Below are 23,993 nucleotides of genomic sequence, written 5' to 3'. Positions count from 1 at the left end.
ACTGCGCCACCTAGTTGCCCCCCCCCATTGCATTTTCATTGATTCAGAGAGCAATTCAACAATTCTGAAAGAATAAAGTTACATATTTGTAAATATACACGTGTGTATATATACATATACAAATATTTATATGAACATGTTTGTGTGTATATATTTACCGTGCAAACACTCAAGCATTCAAATGGATCCGGGAATTTCACTGATTTGAACATTCCTTCATAATGAAGATCCAGACTCCCACATGTCTGCCTAGGATTCTGTGGGGCTCTTGTCCATGTCCTCTCATAGGATAGCCACAGGATATCTACCCAGTGTACTGGAGGCCTTCCTTGTTTTCTCATGACATCATGATGAGAAAACCAGGGAAGCACTAACTTATCCTCTGTTCCCTTCACCATGTGACCCACCCCTCTTTTCTTCCTCACTTTTCCCTGATATTTTTACTCCAGGTTTTCTTTTAAGTTCCTCATTATTAAAGAAATCTACCATCCTAGTTATTGGTTTGAGGTAGAATAGTGATGTGAGGAGACTACCCTCTCTCTAGTAATTCTCACTCACTATTTCAGAAAGAACAGCTTCAGAACCAGTCTTTGGCTTGTCTAGTCAGTATAGCCTGGGGCCAGTTCTTATCAGTGAAGTCCACTACCCTTCCTGACCATCTTGGATCAGCATTAACCTTTCCTCACCTCCTGTCATTCAAAGACATAAATAGTCCTTCCTTTTCCAGGAACATGGAAGATAAACCACCATTCCCTTGGACTAATACCCAGAGGTTCTGACAACCAAGCATATCAGGGTTCCTTAGGAGGTATCCAGTCCCCCATAAGGGTGATTCTTACTCTAATAGTAATGATAATGTGTTTGTAGGGCTTTAAAACTTATAAAACATTTCCTTTAGGATAACTCTAGTAAACAAGATTGTATAAGTATCATTATATTAATCCCATTTTACAGATAATAAAACTGAGGCTTGGAGGGTGAAGTAATTTGCTCATAGTTAACAGAGCAAATAAGCATTAAACCTTGGGGCTCTGACTGCAAATGAGCAAATTTTTATAGTATATGAAAACAATATATATTCTTGTGTGTATATATATATATATATATATATATATATATATATATATATATATATATATATATATATATATATATATATATATAGCTAGTCATTTTTACCCTTCCTACACTTTGATTGATGTAGGAGAGAGATTTCTACAAAGGAATGAAGTCAAGTCAACAAGCATTTATTAAATGCCTCCAGGCATTGAGTTAAGCTCTAGGGAATACAAACAAAAATAAAAAGCCCTTGCTCTCAAGGAGGTGATAGTCCAATTGGGGAGACAATATGCAAACAACTATGTACAAACAAGATAGTAAAGGATAAATTGGAGATGATGTCAGAGAAGAGGTACTAAGATTAAGGCTGCCTGGAAAAGAAGACGTCGTGTAGGAGGTGGGACTTTAGCTGAGACTTGAAGGAGCCAGGAGTTAGAATAAGAAGGGAGAGCTCAGAGAATAAGGGACAGTTAGGAAAAGTGCCAAGAGTCAGGAAATGGAGTGTTTTGTGTGAAGCACAGCAAAGAGGCCAGTGTCACTGATTTGCAGAGGATGTGGAGGGAATAAGATAGAAGACTGGAAAGGTAGGAAAGGAGACAGGTAATGGAGATCTTTGAACACCAATCACAGGATTAATATCTTTTATCCTGGAGGTGATAGGGTGTTTGTTAAATGGGAGGGTGACATAATCAGATCTACACTTTAGGAAGACATTTGGCCTCTGAGTGGAGGATGGATTGGAGTTGGGAGAGACTTGAGGCAGGAAGATCAATAAGAATTTTGCAGTATTCTTAGAAAGAAGTGACGAGGCCCTGAATTAGAGTGGTGGCAATATCAGAGGAGATAAGCGGACATATATGAGTTTTACAATGGTAAAAACAAGACTTGGAAACTGACTGGATATGAGTGTGAGAATGAGGAGTAAAGGATGACACCTAGGTTGTGAACCTGGTTGACTAGGAGGTTAGTGGCACCCTTGACAGTAACAGAGAATTTAAGAGGGAGGGTTTAGGGAGAAAGATAATGAGTTCAGTGTTGGATAGATTGAGTTTAAGATGGCTATGAGATAGCCAATTCAAGATATCCAATAGACAGTTGGAAATGTGAAACTGGAATTCAAGCAAGAGGTTAGCATTGGATAAATAGATCTGAGAATCATTTGCATGAAGATAATTGGATCCATGAGAGCTGATGAGATCACCCAGTGAAAAAGTACAGAGAGGAGAAGAGAAAAGGACCCAAAATAGTTAGTGGGTATAACCTGGATGAAAAGCCAGCTAAGGGAGTGAAAAGATGTGGTCACATAAGTAGAAAGAGAATCATAAGAGAATAGTGTCACAAAAACCTAGAGAAAAGAGAATATAAAGGAGAAGAGAATGAGTGACAGTGACAGAGGCTGCCAGGAGGTCAAGAAAACTAAAGAATAAGAAAAGACCATTGGATTTGGCAATCAAAATGTCATTGGTAACTTTGGAGAGAGTAGTTTCAGGTGAATGATGAGGTTGGAAGCAAGACTATAGACCATTTAGAAGAGACTGAGAGAAAGGGAAGTATAGAGATCTATCGTAGATGGACTTTTCAAGTATAGCCTCAAGGGAGAGGAGAGATATGGGATGGTGGCTTTTGGAGGTTCACAGATCAAGTGAGGGCTTTTTAGGATAGGGGAGACATGGACATTCTTGTAGGTGGTTAGGGAAGTAGCTAATAGACAAAGAGGGATTGAAAATGAGTGAGAAGATGGAGAGAATAGAAGGGAAAATCTACTAGAGGAAATAGAATGAGATCATTTGTAAAAATCATTTGTACATGTGGAGGAGTTAACTATGGAAAGTAGAAAGGCCACCTCTTCATTTGAGATAAGTGGAGGGGGAGGTAGTAGTAGAAGGCATCGGCATGATGTGAGGTGAGGAAGGAGGGAAAGGAAAAAGGGCTCTTGACTTATTACCTCCATTTTTACCTTATTTTTTTTCAGTAAAACATGAGGCAAGGTTCTCAGTTGAGAAGGTGGAGGGGGGGGGAGCCAAAATAGGCTTGAAGAAGGATGAAAAGGTTTGGAAAACTTTATGTGGTGAGAGGGATAAGGAAGAAGGAGAATATCCTAGAGGTTGGCAGACAAAAGCCAATAAAATCTTGATTGAGTAATAAATATGGATTGAATGAACCTCAAAGGAAGGAAGGTTACTGAGCATGGTGGTAGAGACCCTAGAAAAGTCAAGAGAAAGTACTGAGTATCCCAACTCCTCTACCACAACTTGTGAGTAGAGGATCTGAATGGAAGTGCAGCCAGTGCTGAAAAGGGTGACCAGGGAAGCCATGTCATTAGGAGGCAGCTAAGTGGGGGCAGATAGAACACTGAAGCTAGAGTCAGAAAGACCTGAGTCCAAAACCCACCTCAGACACTTATTAGCTATGTGACTCCAGGCAAGTCTCTTGGCCTCTGTCTGCCTCAGTTTCCTCTTTTTGTAAAATGGGAACAATAATAGCACCCACTTCCCAGAGTTGTTGTGGAACAAAATGAGATAATACTTATAAAATACTTTTCAAACCTATTATTATTATTATTATTATCAGGAAGGAGCCAGGTCTCAGTGAGTGTAAGAAGATAGAAGAGGTGAGAAATGAATTTGTTACCTATGGAGTAGAATTCCAGAGGGCCTAGAGGAAGGAATGGGTGGCTTTAGAGTGACATGTTGAGGTGTTGAATTAAGGGGAATGGCAGGAAAGGGCAGGGAAGGAAGAAAGTTGCTTCTGAATATCTTCAGAGTATCTAAATATCTCCATATGTTATGATGTGATTAATTTTTGTGAATGTTCCAGTTGTTGAAATTGGGATAGCCTCTCTCACATTGGGGGGGGGGCTAGATTTGAGGGACTTTGTAGGTCAATACCAACTCAAAACTAGAATTTATAAGCTCCCATGAAAATATTTCCATTTACAGCCAGCCAGAGGACACAGTCCCCACTCCCCCCCCACCAAAAAAAAGGGGGTATTTCATCAAGCAACATAACAAAAACAAATGAAGTAATAAGAAGAAAATTCCTCCATGCACACTTGGGTTACACACTCCTTTTGTTGGTTTGTTTGTTTGGTTTTTGCAGGGCAGTGAGGGTTAAGTGACTTGCCCAGGGTCACACAGCTAGTTAAATGTCAAGTGTCTGAGACCGGATTTGAACTCAGGTCCTCCTGACTCCAGGGCCAGCGCTTTATCCACTGCCCCACCTAGCTGCCCCCATGGGTCACACACTCCTACAATACCAGGAGAACATTTATTGAGGGGACACACATGAAAAACAAGTAAATATATATATATATATACATATATACATATACATATGCATATATATATAATATATGCACACATGCATGCATATATAAATGTGTGTATCTATATCTACATCTATATATGTCTATCTGTATGTGTCTGTCTACCTATCTATCTATCTATTTATCTACATACACACACTAATGACCAGGGAATATCATGAAGATGTATATGCCAGGAACTTTTGTGGCCAGGGTACCACACATAGCCAGGGCAATTCATACATTTTGCTGTGGGATTTTTGGTGTCATGTTTTGTTGCCATCACAGCACTTTATTGAGAGTTGTATCTCTGTTGACTGTTGGATGTGTTGTCTCTAATGTATGAGTCTTCTTTGCTGAGAATGTTGGACACTTTATTATGTCTGCTGGGCATTTCCTTTGGGCTCGTAGTCAATAAATTGCTCTTTACTATAATCTCTTGGGCTCACTCCTCATCACTCTTTTTTTTTTTTAAGTGAGGTAATTGGGGTTAAGTGACTTGCCCAGGGTCACACAGCTAGTAAGTGTTAAGTGTCTGAGGCCAGATTTGAACTCAGGTCCTCCTGACTCCAGGGCCGGTGTTCTATCCACTGTGCCACCTAGTTGCCCCCCTCATCACTCTTAAGGTGTGGTGACTAGAAAGTTTCTCCCTAACAAGGGGTCAATAGCTACTGGGGGTGAACAGATGAAGGGAAGATTTTTTTGTGGATGGGGAAGTTCTTTTAGACTATAACCAACCTTGTGAGCTAGCATACCTAACTAAAGGATGCAAAACAAACAAACAAAAAGCCAGTCAGAATACTTGTAAACTAAGATAAAGTCTGTCCATTTGACTGCCTTTTTCTGGTGCTCATTCAAAGTCTGAGAACTATTTTGACTGCCTCAGAAAATTTCCCTTAACTCCTATTTAACTCCCTGTAAGTATCCTCTGCCCCCTCAATAATTATGCTAGAGATTCTATGAAAACAAAATAGAAAGCAAGGAGGTAGGGGTGTGTGTGTGTGTGTGTGTGTGTGTGTGTGTGTGTGTGTGTGTGTGTGTGTGTGGTGTAAGTATGTATGTATGTATGTGTAGGTAGTTCGCTCCTAAGATCCTCTCTGGAATGCAAATGACCCTGAACAATAACAGAGATAAAAGCTAAGGAAAGTGACAAGGGCATTTCCCTCCAATGTACTGACCCATTTACATAGAATCATAGAAATTTATCAGGCCATAGGGCATAACCCATACTCTAAAGGAACCCCCAGTGTAATATACAAGACTGGTGATCATTTAGCTTCTAAACTGTAGACCTCTGGTCTTTATGTATTATCAGAAGAGATAATATTTGTTAAAAAAAAAAAGACATTTAGCACAGTGTCTTACACATAGTAGGCGCTGTACAAATGCTTATTTTTTCCCCCTAATCTTCTAGTGCTTGGTACAATAGTGTACACACAGTAGGTGCTACATAAATACTCTTTCCTTTCCCTTCCCCAATATCCGCTAACACTTAATATAGTGGCTGGCATATTGTAGATGCTATGTTAATGCTTATTCCCTTCCCCTATATCTGCTAGTACTTAGCACAGTGGCTGGCACATAGTAGGCACTTAATAAGTGCTAGTTGACTGACTGAAAGTAATAAAGCCACCTTTGTTTTTGTGCTGTATTGTCTCCCTTTACTGTATATTTGGAAAAAAAAAACACATGCATATTTCCCATAAAGAAAGAGCTCTTTCTGCCACTATACTCAATCAATTAACTAACATTTATTAAGCACCTCATATGTTCCAGGCACTCTTGAAACAGTCTCTTTCCTCTATTCTATCAGAGGAAACAACGCATACATATATGTCTGTGTAGACAAAATAAAAGCAAGATAATTTTGAGGAGTGAAGGCATTAGGAGATGGGGGGGGGTCAAGAAAGGTTTTGTGTAGAAAGCGGTTCTTGAGTTAGATCTTAGAGGCAAATTAGAGATTCTAAGAGATGGAAGTGAGAAGAGTGCATGGGGTTAGAAGATGGAGTGTGGTGCTATATGGGAAGAACAGTAAGAAAGCTGGGCCAGCTGGACCAGAGAGTGCATGAAGAAGCGTATTGTGTAGAGCCTTCCACTGCCTGTCCCAAGGCTGGGAAAGGACAGGCCACAGTACTGGTACTGGGGGAAGATCCCCACTATTTGCTTATACAATCACATGACCACTTTCTGTAAATGGTAGATAATCCAAAGTGTGACTAACCAAGGGGAGAGAGATTACAGTTTAATTGCAGTGTGCTGGATTTTTCCTTTCCGGAGCCACAAACAATGACTAGTTTCTCAGGTCCTGGATGCTAGTGTAGAAGTCCTTTATGAAGAGAGTTGGCCTGACATGATAATGACCCTGCTGTTGTTGTTTTTTTTCCTTTTCACAGTTCCTTATCAGCAGAACCCCTACAACCCTGGGGGAGGCACCAACGTTATCCAGTGCTATCGCTGCGGGGACACTTGCAAAGGGGAAGTGGTCCGTGTGCAGAATAACCATTTCCACATCAGGTGTTTCACCTGCCAAGGTAGGAGGCCCAGCTCCACTGCCCAAACTCCCAAGCATGATGAGACCCCTTGAGAGGGCAAAGAAGCTGAAGCAAATACTGCCCCTCCCCCCAATCATTTGAGGCCCTCCTCCTACATTTTTTCAAAAATTTTACCCAATCCAACAAATGGAAATAATTGCTCACATTTCTTTAGCACTTTGAGGCTTATAAAAGTACTGTATTTTCTGGATTATAACCCTATATAGCAGGTAGTACATGTTTTATCATCCAGCTTTTACAGGTAAGGAAACTGAGGCTCACAGAAGTTGCTCAGGCTCTCATAACTAGTGAGTAGTTGAGTTAGGATTTGAACTCAGGTCTCTTCATCTCAAATATAGTGTTCTTTCCAACCATATTTTGCTTCCTACTTCATGTAGAGCTAAGTGCTGGGGGAAATATAAAATGGAGGTAAGAAAGGGGTCCCTGTCCTTCATTTCATGGTACTTTCTTACAGAGGTCTGTTTCCAAACACAAAGGAAGGTGAGAAGGAACTTCTAAGTATGAGATGGCAGGACCTTGGCCATAGGGAGATCGACTATCCTGAAAACTCAGATTATCTGATTTATTTCAGTGCTTCCACAATTTCTTTAGTGTAGGTACTATTTTTGTTATACATATGACACATTAGTAAGTGGCTCTTCATGAGTTAATGGGGCCCCAAAAGTTTATCAATTGGTGGTCAACCTCAAATTCAGGATCCTCCCGTGTCCCAAACCATAGGTGACCTTTAATAACAAGACAATGGATTTAGAGGGAGGTGGGATCTCCAAGTCCATCTTGTCTAACCCTATCATTTTATGGATGAGGAAACAGGGTCCCATAAAGTGTAAATGACTTACCTGGCCAAAGCCACACAGATATTCAGTGTCAGAGCTGGAATTCATACACAGGTCCTCTGACTCAAGAGCTGGTGTTCTTTCCATTATTCCAAAACCCATTCTGGACATTGGATTAAGATCTTTGGTCTGGCAGGTTCTTTTCCTTGAGGTTGGGAAGGGTGCCCCCTCCGTGAAGTCTTCTTGTATGTCTCCTAGTCAAAAATGCTTTCTCTTCTCAGGCCTCAAGTAACATTTTGTTCTGCCCCTCTCTGATGCGCTTATTTTGTGTTTATCTCTATTTGTGTCTTAACCCCCTACCAAACTGTAAACTCCATTAGGAAATGTACCATGTCTTATCTAAATTTTGTATCTTTCCCCAGGGCCTGACAGAGTTCTCTGTAAACAGACTCTTAAAATATTTGTTCAATGTTGAATTGAACAGGAGACAGTTAAGAAGAACTGCATGTGTCAGAATGAGGGTCTTGAGGTTTTTCCTGTGCACTACTTGGCTAGAACATTTCTGCCCCCAATACTTTGCTTATTTTATAGGTCAAAAGGGCCATAGATGTAGAGATAGAAGGCGTCATCGAGTCCATCCAATCCAGCAATCTCAATTTACCCATGAGGAAATGGAAACCCAGAGAGTTAAGTAACTTGTCCAAGGTCACCCAGATACCAAGGGGCAGGACTGGATTTTGAACTATGCTCCATGATTAAATTGATGTATGCACTTAACTTCCTCCACTAGCTTTTCTACACTGTAGTAATCTATAGATGGAATTCACCAGTTGCCATTGACAGAGCAATTCATCCCTTAGTGGTCATCCCTCTAATAATGAATATATACCCTGATCTGGGCTAGTCTTCAAGCAACAGACGCAGAATCCACCCACAGGCCTGGCCTCAAAGCTTTTTCAGATTGTTACAGCTTAGCCAAGCTTGTGCCCTTTGAGAATCCAGGGGCTCCTCCTTACCACAGAGAGATAGTGGAAGAGACTTATTTAACATCTGGGGGAAAAAAGTACCACTTATGCTATTATGCTGAATTGATAGCATCTGGTGGATCATAGCTTCTGGGGAAAAAAAATATGACCATCTCCAAGAACACCTGTTTTCTGGGTAATTTTGATAGTAACAATCTTAGGAAGTTAGGGATAAACAAAAGCTATGCCCTGTGCTAATTTTATGAAGTGTTTTGATTCATAACAGATGGATTGTGGATTATCCATAATCTTTGTGGCTGATGTTAGGATTCATAGAATCATATTTGAAAGAGAGCTTGGGGAGGTATCTACCCAATGCAAGAGTTTCTTTTACGGCATCCCCAAAGAGTAGTCAACCCACTGGAACCAGCCCATGAAATAGCCCATTTAATTTCCAGACAGTTCCTATTTTTTAATTCTTCCTTATATTGAGCTAAAATCTCTCTCTCTGTCCTCTCCAACTTTCAAAGGCAGAGATTCATTCTCAGCCTAGTCTAGCCTGGAGTTTAGTCAGGCCTTCCCAGGGCCAGCTCTCATTAGTGGCTCCTGCCTCTAGTAATCTGGCTGGCCTGGCCCAGACCTCCCAACTCCTTTCATTCTATAGACCTATACAGACAAGCAGAGTCATAAAGTGCTAAGTCTGGGGTTGGAATTGACTTCTAAGACCATGTAGTCCCACCTCCCCATTTTATTGATGATAAAACTCAGGCCTAGAGAGACATATGCATACATACATACATATGCATGTATATGCCTCTCTAGGCCTCAGTTTCTGTGTGTGTGTGTGTGTGTGTGTGTATATATATATATATATATATATATATATATATATCTGTAAAGTTCAAGTTGACCTTAATTGAATATCTTTAAGAAAGTTAAACTATCACAGAAAAATCTTACAGTTCAAATTAAGTCCACCAGACATTAATTTTCTGTTTTGTATGATTTCCATTTGTGGTTCCCTTTCCATTTGGTTACACAGGTATCCTCTGTCTAAAATCATTATTAATAGTGATGACAATAACTCACATTTCTATAGTACTCTGAGTTTTACAAAGTACTTTTCTCTTAGAAACATAGAAGTAAAGATGGAAGGGACCTTAGAACCCATATAGCTCAACCATTTCCTTTTATAAAAATGGAGAAACTGAGGCCCAGCAATATGAAATGACTGACCTATGGTCAATTAGGTGGCAAGTCATGGGGCCAGAAATGGAACCCAGGGTTTCTGATACCAGAACCAGGGTTCATGGAACTACTTCAGAGCCTGGAAGGGGAGGAATGTGAGTTCTAACATTCACATTTTAAAGATTAGTAACCTAATGTTCATAAGAGGTCAAAGAAGAGCAAGCACACAGAACTCATAGAGTCCACAGCCAGTGATGGAGCCAAAATTCAATTCCAAGTCTGATGACCCTAAGTCTAGTTTTCTTTCTGTTATTTCTTTTTTTAAAAAATAAAAGTATTTTATTATTTTCCAGTTACATGTAAAAATAGTTTTCAACATTTGTTTATATAAGATTTCCAATTTCCAATTTTTCTCCCTCTTCCCCTCCCCTAAACAGCAGGTAATCTGATATAGGTTATATATACATAATAACATTAAACATATTTCTGCATTAGTCATGTTATAAGAGAAGAATCAGAGAAAAAAGGAAAAACTTCGAAACAGAAAATCAACAGCACCAAAACCAAAAGAAATAGTATGGTCCAATCAGCATCCATATTCCACGGTTCCTTTTTTTTTTTTTTCTGGATTTGGAGAGCCTTTTCCATCATGAGTCCTTTGGAACTTTCTTGTACCATTGGATTGGTGAGAAGAATCTAGTTTATCACAGTAGATCAACACATAATGTTGATGATACTGTGTATAATGTTCTTCTGGTTCTGCTCATCTCACTCATCATCAGTTCATGCAAGTCCTTCCAGGTTTCTCTGAACTCCGCCTGCTCCTCGTTTCTTACAGCACAATAGAATTCCATTACATTCATATACCACAACTTGTTCAGCCATTCCCCAGTTGATGGGCAACCCCTCAATTTTCAATTCCTTGCCACCACAAAAAGAGTAGCTATAAATATTTTTGTACATTTTTTATGATCTCTTTGGGAAAAAGACCCAAAAGTGGTATTGCTGGGTCAAAGGATATACACAACTTTATAGCCCTTTGGGCATAATTCCAGATTGCTTTCTGTTATTTCTTGTCAACATTAGGGAAAATAAAATTGTGGTGATAACTTAGTTCCATAAAAAACATCATGACAAAAAACAACAACAACAACAACAAACCAAAAAAAAAAAAAAAAAGGCAAGAGACATAGGTTTGTGTCCCAAATCTTATTCTTCCCAGTTATATAATGTTGGACAAGACACTTAAGGTCTCTGGACCTCAGTTTCCTTATCCAGAAAGCTTGACAATAATACCCTTACCCTGAACCTCATGGGGTTGTTATGAGGAAAGCTATAAAGTGCTATAAAAATATTTTTATTAGCAATAAAAATGTTATAAATGGGCAGTTGTTTAAATGATATTATTATAGGGTTTTACAACTTTATAAAGTGATTCTTTAACTACATTCTTATGAAATGATGGTGTTTGGGACAAGATCATAGCATTATATACAGGATTTAGACTAGAAAGGACCATAGAGATCATGTGGTCCAATCCCTTCATTATACAGAGAAGGAAATAGGGCCAAGTAGGGGAAATAATGTGTCCAAAGATCACAAGAATAAAACTCAATGTTTGTACTCAGCTTCCCTGATTACAAATCCAGCTTTTCTCTCTGTGCTACAGATAGACACTGACTACAGAGCCAATGTCTATCTGTTCTAAGAACATGAGAAACATACACTTACCTAATGGTGCAATTACTTACCAACCTTTTCACAATATTTTCTCCCTAAATGCTACGTAGCACGGAGTGATCGCCCTAACCTAGGAATCACTTATATCCCATTGTTTGTCATTCAGAATCATTTGTCTGGTAGGAATCATATCATCTGTAGGAGTTAGGCTCCTGGCCCAACCCACAGAGTCTGTGTAATTAAAAATGTCCTAAGAGATCATGGGTCTCCAAGCTACAAAGGATCATCCTAGAATCCAACCCCCTCATCTTGCAGACAAGGAAAAGGAGAGGGAGTCATAAGATCACAGATTTAGAACTAGAAGAGACATGTTGGGAGGTTGTGGAATCCAACTTTCTTATTTTACAAGTGAGGGAACTGAGGAGAAGTGACAAGCCCAAGATCAGACTGCTAATAAATAGCAAGACTTGAGTTCAAAGCCACATACTCTACCTCCAGCACTTTTCCCACTATATCATACTTCTATCCAATCAATGGAACTCTGTAGTCCCTGACTACCATTAGTAACAGTGTGTCTATAGGATAGTGTTTTTAGAATTCTGACTTGGGAAGCCAGAAACACATATTTTCCTTCTGCCTTCTAACGGGCATAATAATAATAATAGCTGAAGTTTGTAAAGCAATATAAACATATATTGAAAATATAAACATATATATAATATATATATACACAGACATGCATATATACATATCTGCACATACACACATACTTATTTGATTTTCACAACAACCCTGGGAGATAAGTGCTATTATTAGTCCCATTTTTCAAATGAGGATACTGAGGCTGAAAGAGGTTAAAGGGCTTGTCCAGGGTCATGTGCCTGGCAAGTGTTTGATCCCAGATTTGAAATCATGTCTTCCTGGCTGCACCACCCAATTGCCTTTATTTTTTCTCACCTTCTGCCTGCTGGAGGATAGCAGTGAAATCAGCCTCCACTCTGACCCCAGGTCCCAAGTCACTGTATTCCATAGGGATTGGGTTCTCTAGCCTCTGAATAGCAGATACCATGATTTCTGAGGCACATAAGAGGATTGAGAAAAGCTCTAAAGAGGTTGTAAAGGACATAGCTATTCTCAACCATGAGCCCCAGGGTTGTCACTTCCTCATCCTTGATGAGCTCTGCATGTCTAAGACCTCAGGCGAAAGATCAGAGTTGCAGGAGCCATTAAAAACCTACATAGGTCAGAGAATGTGAGAGCTCGAAGGGTCTTCAGAGACTATCCAGTCCAATCCTCTCATGTTATGTTTGGAGAAACCAAGTCCCAGGAAGGCCTAGTGATTCAACCCTGGCTAAACAGTCTCAGGAACTACTTGTAATTTTTGGTGTGACTTTTAATTAAGTTTATTTTGAGACCTTATGCTATTTGGTGGGTGGGGAATGAAAGCTATTGAGGCTCCTATAGGACCAGATTTGGGAATCACAGAGTTAAAGGGTTGCCTTTCTCTTAGATTTGTGCCCAGTGGCTTGAAATGGAGTTCTGTGGTTAATTACATGTTTGTTATAATGCTTCACATAGCTTAAAAAGCCCTTTACATCTTTTATTTCATTTAATATTCACAGAATCATAGGGATTGAAGGAGACAGGGAAAGATAGAGAAACTGAGGCCAAAGTGTTGAAATGACTTGCCCAAGGTCACACAAGAAATTAGAACCACAGCCAAAACTCGAATCCAGCTTGCTGGATTCCTATAGAATTGAGAGACTGCATTGTGACCTACTACATTGCCTTGTCTTTCCCAATAAGTCCAAGATTGATCCTGAACCCATTTTTAAAGTTCCGTTGGACAAATTTTTATTGAGGCCTTGCCATGTGCAAGGTTCCATATTGGGCATTAGAGGTGTATATGCAAAGATAAGTAATGTTTAAATAACCATGGGTAAAGAATGAAAATTAGTGAATGGAGGGGCAGCTAGGTGGCACAGTAGATAGAGCACCAGCCCTGGAGTCAGGAGGACCTGAGTTCAAATTCGGCCTCAGACACTTGGCACTTACTAGCTGTGTGACCCTGGGCAAGTCACTTAACCCCAATTGCCTCACCAAAAAAAAAAAAGAAAGAAAGAAAGAAAGAAAATTAGTGAATGGGGGCAAAAAAGGCAGCAGTGTTAGAGCTACTTTGTGGTTCACATTAATTTAGGCAAGGAATAAAATGGAATAAGCTTTGAATTAAAAATCAGAACACCTAGGGGCAGCTGGATGGCCCAGTGGTAAAGCACCGGCCCTGGATTCAGGAGTACCTGGGTTCAAATCCGGCTTCAGACACTTGACACTTACTAGCTGTGTGACCCTGGGCAAGTCACTTAACCCTCATTGCCCTGCCCAAAAAAAAAAACCTGGCTTCTAGTCCTAGGTCTGTCACTTGCAAGTTTGGTGACTTTAGGCAAATCATTTCAGCACTCTGTGTGTCAGTCTCCCCTGTAAAATGAGGGGGTTCTTACATCATAGATTTGAAGCTAGAAGAGATCTTAGCAGCCATCTAGGCCCATCCACCCATATTACAGATGAAGAAGCTAGAGGAGTGAAGTTACTTGTCTGAGTTCACATGGGTAGCAAGGGGCAAGTGGAATTGGAATCTATATTCTCTCCCTCCAAATCCAGTGTGTTCATTCACTGCACCATATTGCCTCAAAGTGGGGCAGGGAGAAGCTATGTTATTAAACTCTCTTTCATGGCCAGTCTAAAGGAGTGGCTTCTCTTATCACAGCCCATCCTCAACAGACTGAAACAGCCAAATCCTCCCTGAGACACTGAGACTATCCCCCAAGAGGTGACAAAGGGGCATGTCTTTAGCTTCCAAAGGCAGATAGAATGAAAAGTCCCAAACCAAGGCTTGTCACCTCACTACATTGGCCAGAGAAATCTCCCAATCAATACTTGGGCAAGTTATTTAACCTCTCTGGATCTTAGTTTCTTCATCCATAAAACAAAGTATTCGACTAGATGACCTCTAAAATCCCATGCTGCTTGAAAACAATGATTTTATACCTCCAATACAGCTTCAACACAACTGCTGAAATGGCTTTATGTCCATGCCACTCCTACCCAGAATCCTTCAGTAACTCCCTCTTACCTTGAAGACAAAAGACAAACTTTTTAGCTTAGCATTTAAGACCTTCTACAATCTGGCTCCAAAACACCTTTTCAGCCTCATTTCATCTCATCCTCTAACACATATTCTATGCTCTGGCCTAAGTGGAATACTACCTTTTTCCTGAATTCAACATGCCACCTGATACTTCTTTGCATTGGCACAATAACCTCGGTCACACACACAGAGCACTAGAATGAAATCTTTTTTTTTTTTTAATTTCTGCTTTCAGAATATTGATCTCTCTCTTCAAGGTTGACTTCAGGTACCACTATGTAGCCTTTCCTGATGGCTTCTTCACCCCCAACATACCCCAGCTAAAAGTGTTCTCTCTCTCCTCATATTTCCTAGAACATTTCGTCCGGATCTTTCTGTCACCCTGATGACTGCTATCTTGTATTATATTTGTCAATGTGTATGTCATATTCCGCCTAGTAGAATACAGTCTCTTTGAGAGCAGGAACAATGTCATGTATATCATTGTGTTCCCAGCACCTAGCACAGTTCCTTGCATATAGATGAATATGTATGTAATAAATGTTTGTTGAATGGAATTGATCTTTTATTCCATGTTTTGAATTCTAAGGTCCTTTCCAGTGCTGACATTCTGGCTGCTGGGTTCCAAAGCCTCTGGCAATTTTAATAGCCTTAGATTCCTGCCAGTCTTTCCTCTGCTGTCTCTTGAAGGTGACCCTAATTTTCCCCATCAAGTCAAGAGAACTGTTTACATATTAAGTGGGCAAAATAAAATTCAAGAAAGGCAAATGTGGGATGAGATAAATCAAGCAAGATGCTAAAAATGGGGGGAGGGAAATCACTCATCAAGGTGGTGATCAGGTTTAAAAAAGAAAAAAAAATGTGATCCAGGCTGTAACAGTAGGACCAAGACCCTACAAACCTTAGAAAGTAATGCTTCCTCTGTGGTGAGCATTAATCAGGCCTTTATTAGAAGGCAAGGCCCTTCAGGGGCCTTGCAGTGAGAAGAAAATGTGGGCAAATGGAAGAGGGCTTAAAGAGAACATTAAGATCCTTGAAGGTTTTGAGCAAAGGAAATCAGGCTTACTTAGGATTACATCCTTCAGTCCTATGTTCAGATTTTCTAACCAGTTTCTAGTTAGGGAAGTCAGGCAAATGGACAGTAAATCCTCACATGATTTTTGCACACACATTAAAGCACAGATACACAAAGGCCTTTGATTATTTGCTTTGTGCAAGGAACTATGCTAGGAACTGTGCCAGGGATAGACAAAAACAAAACAGCTCCACCCCCCTCCCCCAATAGAAGGTAAGTTCCTTGAGGGCAGGGACTGCTTTTGCCTTTCTTTGTGTCCCCAACACTTAGTACAGTGCCTGGATTGTAGTGAGTGCTTAATAATGTTTATAGCTAATAATAATAATAATGCATTTATATAGCACTTTAATCTTTCTGAAGAACTTTTACAAATGTTATCCCATTTTATCCTCACAACAACCCCAGGAAGTGGGTGCTATTATTTTCCTCATTTTAAGTTGAGGAAACTGAGGAAGATGCAGGTTAAGTGACTTACCTGGTGTCACACAGCTAATAAGCATCTGAGGCTGGATTTGAACTCAGGTTTTCCTGACTCCAGGCCCAACATTATGCCACCAGTTGCCTCTTAATTGAATCAAACAGGTGAAAAGAAAGTTAAGCATAAAGGAGTTTGAGGAGGAAGTACTAATGAGTGAGGAAATTGGAAAAGGCTTCACAGAGATCATACATGAGCTAAATCTTGAAGAAAGAGAAGGATGTTAAGAGGTGACATTGGGATGGGAGCGAATTCCTGGCCTGAACCCTTTCCTCTGTTACCCCTCACCCCAATCCAGTTCTGCCTTAGCCCTCTCCAGTTCCTATTCTTCTCTGCTCTTCCCTTCTCCTTTGACCTGTGGGGACCCTTCTCTACTGTTAATAAAGTCCCTTTCATCCTAGTTTTTTTTGCTCTCACATTCCTACCATCTTCTGGTGCTTACAGAAACCTAACTTCCTTCCAAAGATGCCACATGTCTTGGTATCCTCTGCAAGTTTGGCTGCTCCTTATCTCAACCCCCCAGATATACAGGGCAAGCTGGCAAAGTTGGACAGGTTCAAATACCCCCTCTTTTTTTTACAACCTTTGTGACTTTTGGGAAGTCACTCAACTACCCTAGGCCTCAGTTTCCTCACTTGTAAAATGAGGTTGCTCTTGAAGGTCTATGGTGCCTCTTAGAATCATAAGGTCATAGTCCTAGAGTAGGAAGGAACCTTAAAGGCCATCTAGTTCATCTCAGCCTTCATTTTATAAATGAAGAAACTGAGGCCCAGGGAGATTAAATGAATTTCTCAAGGTCATACATCAGTAAGTAAACATCAGAGGTAAGATTTGAACCCAGGTCCTCCAACTTCAGAGTCGGCACTCTTTCATCCCTAGAGCTTCTGTTCTAGTCCTATCATTCAATGATCCTATCTATGATCCTTGTTCCCCCACTAGCACTTTCAGATGCTCCTGCCATTGTCTGTCAGTATCCACTTCTCCTTAAAGTTCACTCCATTCTGTCCATATCCCCACAGACCCGCAGGGTACTCCCCCTTTTCTGCCTCCAGTGTGTTCAGTACCTAACTTTGTTTTCTTTACCCTAAATCCTGCCCACTTTGAACACTCTGGTCTCCCAGTTACTCAGCTTCCTCCACTTCCTTCTACCTCTGTGATCATATAAAGCAAGATTATACTATGTGAATATTCTCATATTCAAGTTGACTTCTCTGGGAGAGGATAATATGTAGGTGATGGGGAGATGGTCCACTCTAAACAGGAAGACAGAAAAAAAGGTAATAGGAAGACTTTTCTAAGGAAAGGAGCTGTCATTCATTTATTCATTCAAAAAATATCTCATATGTCTACCATATGCAAGGCCCTGTTCTTGGCCCTATAATAAATAGTTCTATCATCTCAATAATGGGGTATTATCTTCAGTTGTTAAGTCAGAAAGCATTTATGAAACTGTTACTATGGGCTGTTCACTGTGCCAAGCACTGGGAATACAAATACAAGCAAAAAGAAAAACAATCCCTTCCCTCAATGAGCTTACAGTCTAATGGGTGAATATCATATATCAAAAGAAATTGACAAGTTGTGTGGGGTATGGAATAAGCAGAAATAGAAAGAAGGGGGCATGATAGGGAAAGTCCAGAGAGTCAGACATGGAGCCTGGAAATTCCTATAGATCAAAACTATACTTACAGGGCAGCTAGGTGGTGCAGTAGATAAAGCACTGGCCCTGGATTCAGGAGGACCTGAGTTAAAATCTAACCTCAGAACTTGACACTTACTAGCTGTGTGACCCTGGGCAAGTCACTTAACCCTCATTGCCTCGCAAAAAAAATAAAAATAAAACAAAAACAACAACAACAACAACAAAAGCCAACAACAAAACTATACTTGTGTGATTCTTGTCCCATTTCTTCAATAAATCCTTCATAGAAGATCTACCCAATGTAGGGCTGAAGGCCCTACTCTAGATCTTTTCATATTTTGGGGTTACCAGTGACAACCTTGGGGCTATTTGTTTTCACTTTTTTGATGTATGACTTGCTCGTCTCCCTTTCTGATCTTAACAATGTTTGATGATGACATTTATGCCTCCTTTTCCAAGGCATAATGGTGGATAACATGCTGCAGTCTACTTATACCCATTGTGAGTCTTTCCATTGCCCTTGAGTTGCCCCCAAATCTGATTCTTCTGTGATTGTGCTATCCTACGACTTTAGCCCCAAAACTTTACTGGGAGAATATTGATGTTAAAAAGATGAGCTTTGCAAGTAAGAAGCTTTATATTGCCCCAAATGAAATCTAGTCCAATCTCTTCCTACTTAATTGTAGGCCAAGCTCTTTGTCCATCTGCAGAGCCTGGTACAAGACATACACACTGATATACAGCTCAGGAGACTGCCTATCTAACCGCACATCAGAATTTGTCACCCACTTAAATTTCCTGTGTTAAACTTTCTATCCCCACATCTTTTGAGTGATCACAGGTATCATTGAAGAGCCCCTGTAGTAATCTAGGTATTCAGATACTCTCAAGGAGTTTTCCAGTCCAGGAAATTATCAAAAGGTTTTCTGAAAGAAGGTTGTAGCATCTTATCTTCTAGAGATGATATTATAGGAAATAATAATAATTGCAAGAAAAAGAGCATCTTACCCTTAACACGGTGAAAGGGATAGAAGACTATTTTTATGGGAAGGTTTTCATGCAATCTTTCCCAGAAGCAAAGTTCCTTCTAATTCGATAATTTTGTTATTCTATACAATTTTCACCTTATTTTGAGAATTCATTTTGAATCAGAGAAGTATTTTAGAGTACCTATTTTATATAGAATCCTAGGGTTGGTAGGGGCCTCAGAGACCACAAGATTATGAGCCTAGAGTTGGAGGGTGCCTCAGAAACCCAATAGTTCAACCTCCTCATTTTGCAGATGAGGAAAATGAATTTCAGAAAGGGGAATTGGGGGCAGCAAGGTGGCGCAGTGGATAAAGCACTGGCCCTGGATTCAGGAGGACCTGAGTTCAAATCTGGCCTCATATACTTTACACTTACTAGTTGTATGACCCTGGGCAAGTCACTTAACCCTCATTGCCCCACAAAAAAAGGAATCAACCTACTAACAGTTACATGGTGGGTTACTGCTAGAGCCAAGATTAGAACCCAGTTTTCCTGATTCCCAGTCCAACACTGTTTGTACATCACAACATGGCTACCTTTCTAGATAGAAGCAACATGGGAAAGTGAAAAGAATACTGGACATGGAAGCAAAAGCCCTGGGTTTGAGTCCTGGATTTGCTAGTTATTAGCTGCCTGGTTTTGAGCAGGTCATTTAACTTCTCGAAACCTCATTTTCTTTATCTGAAAACTGTGGACAATGAATTCTCATACCACCTACTTCAAAGGGTTGTTATGAGGATCAAATGAGAGAATATATGTTAAGTACTTTCTAAACTACAAGATTCTATATAAATGTCAACCAGTATTTTGAAGGAGTTCATGCTATAGTGGAAAAAGCCTGAAACGTGACATCAGACCTTGGATTCAAATCCAGCCTCTGACGCATATAAGTTGTGTTACCATGGGCAAATCATTCTCACACAATGAACCTGTTTCCTTCTTTGTAAAACAGACATAATGAGTGACACTACCCACTTCACCAGACTGCTGGGAAGTGAGTGCTTTGTAAGTCTTAAATCACTATATAAATGTTTGGTTCAACTCCCTTCTCTTTACAGGGGAGGAAACTGAGGCCAGGATAGGGGAAGTAACTTTTCCGAGGTCAGATGCCAAGTCAGTGGCTGAGCTGGGACTCCTGGTTTCTTAATTGCCTAGCTAGAGTTGTTCCTAATCTTACAGTCTATGCAAGGAACAGAGCAATTTGTTAGCTGTGTAGTGGAAACCTTTCCACCCTCCTTCAGCCTCCATCCCATCCCCCTCATCCCCCTCCTCACATCATGAATCAGGACTGAGATCTTGGCTTTCCCAGACTCTATTGAAATGTTGTCCTCTCACCCCACTAGACCTCAGGCTTACCAGTTCTGCCCCTCTCATCCTTTCCACCCAAAGCTCCCGATTTCCTTTCCCTTGGGGGTGGTATGGAGGAAAGGACACACCGTTCCAAGCTTTCTTGTTGGCTTCCTGACTTTCCCTGAAGGGAAAGGTAGCCTTGGGGGAGGAGGACAAAGGAGAGAAGAAGAGGGGGAAAAAACAGAAGCAGCTTCCAAAAGGGTTGGAGGCCATGACCTAATGAATTCCAAAATCATGATGTCAACTGATATGACATCTGCCCACACAAGAACAATTTGTACTTTAGCCCTCCTCTGAGACCAGGCACTCTTTGGTCCCGATACACGTTCACAGTGTCTGATCAAAGAAAGGACTCTCCTTGACACAACAACCATATGCCCTTACACACGTACATATCTTTCACTACCCACCACCCACCCACACTGCCTCTCCATGGGGCAGGCTTTCAAGACATCCAAATCTCACTCATCCCTGAGTATTTTATATACACACACACACACACACACACACACACACACATATATACATGTACGGATACATACATATATACATACACATACATACATATACACTCATATTACATATGATTGTACATTCTATATAATTATATGTGTGTATTTATACACATATACATGCACATATACATGTATACATACACCTATATCTACACCTGCACCTGCACCTACACTTACACCTACACCTACATATACATATTCACATACAAAAATGTGGGGAGGCTTAGAGCCAACCTCTCTTCTTTCTCCTTCTCACCTTGTAATAGACTTGCAGAATGTCAGAGCTAGACAAGATCTCAGAACACAGCACATCACAGCTGGACAAACCTTAGAGCGAAGGATCTTGGAGCTGGAAAGATCTTTGGAGTCTAGAATGTTAAAAATAGATGGAGCTGTAGAACATAAATACATGAAATGTCAGAGCTAGTAGCAGCCTTCAACCATAGAACGTGAGACTTGGACAGAACACTAGAACCCAGAACATAAAATGTTCAGAGCCAGAAGGGATCTCAGAGTGTAAGAGGAGAGGATGCTAGAACTGGGACAGACACTAGGCTGTAGAATAAGGAATGTCATAACTGCCCTTCCATCTTTCGTCCGTGAAGCTTTCCCTGGGTCTCCGGCAGATGTGTCCTTTCTTCCTCTGAACCCCCATAGCTCTTTGTAGATACTCTCCTTAGGACTCTTTCCTCATCTCCTTGTTTCATAATATTAGTAGTTCACATTTATGTGGCACCTCAAGGTACATAAAATGCTTTCTTCACTACCATCCTGTGAGGTAGGCAGTGCAAGTACTTGATGATAGTTGGGGAAACTGAGATATCTGACTTGCCCAGGGTAACATGTCTATTAGGTGTGATAGCTGGGAGCAGAACCTAGATTTTCTGACATCTGACCTTTTCCCACAATTTGTATTTATGTATACTAGACTGGGAGTTCCCTAGGGACAAGGATTTTAATATACATATATCTGTGTTTCCTTCAACACAAAAATATTTAACATTTTACTGAATGAATGAATTATTATAATTTTAAATTAAAGATGCTACTAATTGAAGTGTGACCTTTGGCAAATCTCTTTCCTCTTTAGGTCACAGTTTCTTCCTCTGTAAAGAATGCTGGACATAGATAATCTCTCAAGGCCCTTCTGACTCTATGATTGTTCTAGTCCTGGAGCTCTGTCACTAACTTTGCATGATCTTGGACAAGTAATTTCCCTTCTCTAGAACTCAGTCTAGAAGGCAGCTAGGTGGCACAGTGGATAAAGTGCTGGGCTTGGGGTTAGAAAGACCTGAGTTCAAATCCAGCCTCAAACTCTTACTAGCTGTGTGACCCATGGCAAGTCATTTGCCTCCGTTTCCTCAACTGTCAAATGAGCTAGAGTAGGAAATGGGAAACCACTCCAGGATCATTACCAAGAAAACCCCAAATGGGGTCACAAAGAGCCAGAAACAAGTCAACAACAACAACAGCAAAAGACCTCAGTTTCTCAATAAGTATGCTCACCTTGCTATAGCACTTAATGGTTTATAAAATATGTTCTCCACAGCAACCCAGTGATTTAGGTAGTCCATGCATTATTAGTCTCGCTTTAAAGAGAAAATGAGATTCCAAAAAGTTCAATGATTGTCCAGAGTCCCATAGCTAAGTGCCAGAGCCAGGATCCTAGTCTAAGCCTCCTGACCAGGCCCACAGCTCCTTTGCACCACTGCCTAGTTGGTTTTATGGACCTTTTAATCACTCCATGATCCCTCTCATGCTGATGTGTGAGTGGCAGATCCAGGCATCGACTCCTAACTATCCCTGTGAGAATCCAGGAGGATCTCTTGCTGGGCTAACCCTGTCTTCTCCCCCACCCTGTGTTTCTGTCTCTCCCACCCCCCCTCCCCCTCCCCCCAGTGTGTGGCTGTGACCTGGCCCAATCTGGCTTCTTCTTCAAGAACCGTGAGTATATCTGCACCCAAGACTACCAGCAGCTCTATGGCACCCGCTGCCACAGCTGCCGGGACTTCATCACAGGCGAGGTCATCTCCGCCCTGGGCAGGACCTATCACCCCAAGTGTTTCGTGTGCAGCTTGTGTAGGTGAGTAAGCAGGGTGGGGAGGGATGGGGGCAAGCCCAATGAAGGCCATCAAGGAAAGAAGCTATTCCCTGGGGTCTCATCCCATTCAGCATCGTGTAGCTGGAAGGGACCTTGGAGGGTTTCTTGTCCAATCTTCCTCCAGGAATAAGAGCCCCTCACTTACAGGCATTATCCAGCTTTGGTTCAGAGACTTCCAGTGAAAAGGAATCTATTCCATTGTGGGCCATCTAATCATTAGGAAGTTTATCCTTATATTGGTCTGGCCTCTTGTCTCGGAGCTTCCCCTGCATTGGGCCTACTTAAGCTTTCTGAGCTCATGTTATATCACTAGCCATCTGTTGGGGTACTGATGTGCTTGAGATAGAAAATTAGGAGCAATTCACTTAGCCCAAGGGAAAGAATTTTTCTGGTGACAGAAGACCAGATTTGAGTCATAAGCTTAGAGAACATTATGGTAGAACAGAAATGGATGTTGATCTTGGAATTAGAAAGCCTGAGTTTTGAGCCAGACCTGGATTTGACTAGATCTTGGTCACAATCTAGCTGTGTGACTTCAGACAAGTCACAGAATGAAAGAATCTTAGAATGTAGAGGTTCCTCAGAGGTCATCTTAGACCTGTGCAAAAGCCTGCTCTTTAACAACCTCAATGAATGGTCATATAACCTCTGCTTGGAGAACTTACTGCCTTCTGTAATGGCCCATTCCATTTTTTGGATCATTCTGATTACTAGTGATTTATTCTACATGTTAAGCTTAAATCCAATTCTCTACAGCCTTCTGGGTCCAAGTCTAATTGAATTGATCAATAAGCAATTATTAAGCACTTACTGTGTGCCATGGACTATGCTAAGCACTAGGGTTACAAAGAAAGTAAAAAACAAGTTCTCCTGCATTGAAAGACTTCACATACTAATGAGGGAGAGAACATGCAAATAACTACATAAAGAAAAGATATTTACAATGTAAATGGGAGATAATCCCAGAAGGAAGACACCAGGGTCAAGAGGGTGCTAGGTGGGGAATCCAGAAAAGCTTCTCACAGAAGGTGAGATCGGAGTTGAGTCTTAACATGAGAGAAGCCAAAAAGGAAGGAAGAGAATCTCTAGGAATGGGATATGGCCAGTGAACAAACTCAGGTGGCAGAATGTGCTGCA

The 23,993-nt window shown here is 40.8% G+C and overlaps 1 protein-coding gene across 5 annotated transcripts in view; it reads left to right on the top strand.

The window, feature by feature from the left end:
* The window catches only part of ABLIM3 (actin binding LIM protein family member 3), a 175,660-nt gene that overhangs the window by 55,664 nt on the left and 96,003 nt on the right, over positions 1–23,993 (top strand). For 4 of the 5 annotated variants that reach the window (XM_043982490.1, XM_043982489.1, XM_043982488.1 and 1 more), the window contains exons 2-3: positions 6,757–6,894; positions 22,655–22,838. In XM_043982490.1, coding sequence (XP_043838425.1) covers positions 6,757–6,894; positions 22,655–22,838 — 322 coding nt within the window. Of the gene's footprint in view, positions 1–6,756; positions 6,895–22,654; positions 22,839–23,993 lie in introns of those variants that run through there. The other variant, XM_043982491.1, reaches the window with a different exon arrangement.

This window comes from Dromiciops gliroides, chromosome 2, assembly GCF_019393635.1.
Source record: "Dromiciops gliroides isolate mDroGli1 chromosome 2, mDroGli1.pri, whole genome shotgun sequence".
Lineage (NCBI taxonomy): Eukaryota > Metazoa > Chordata > Mammalia > Microbiotheria > Microbiotheriidae > Dromiciops > Dromiciops gliroides.
Note: the sequence above shows the minus strand (reverse complement) of the source record. Positions and strands in the feature narration are given on the sequence as shown.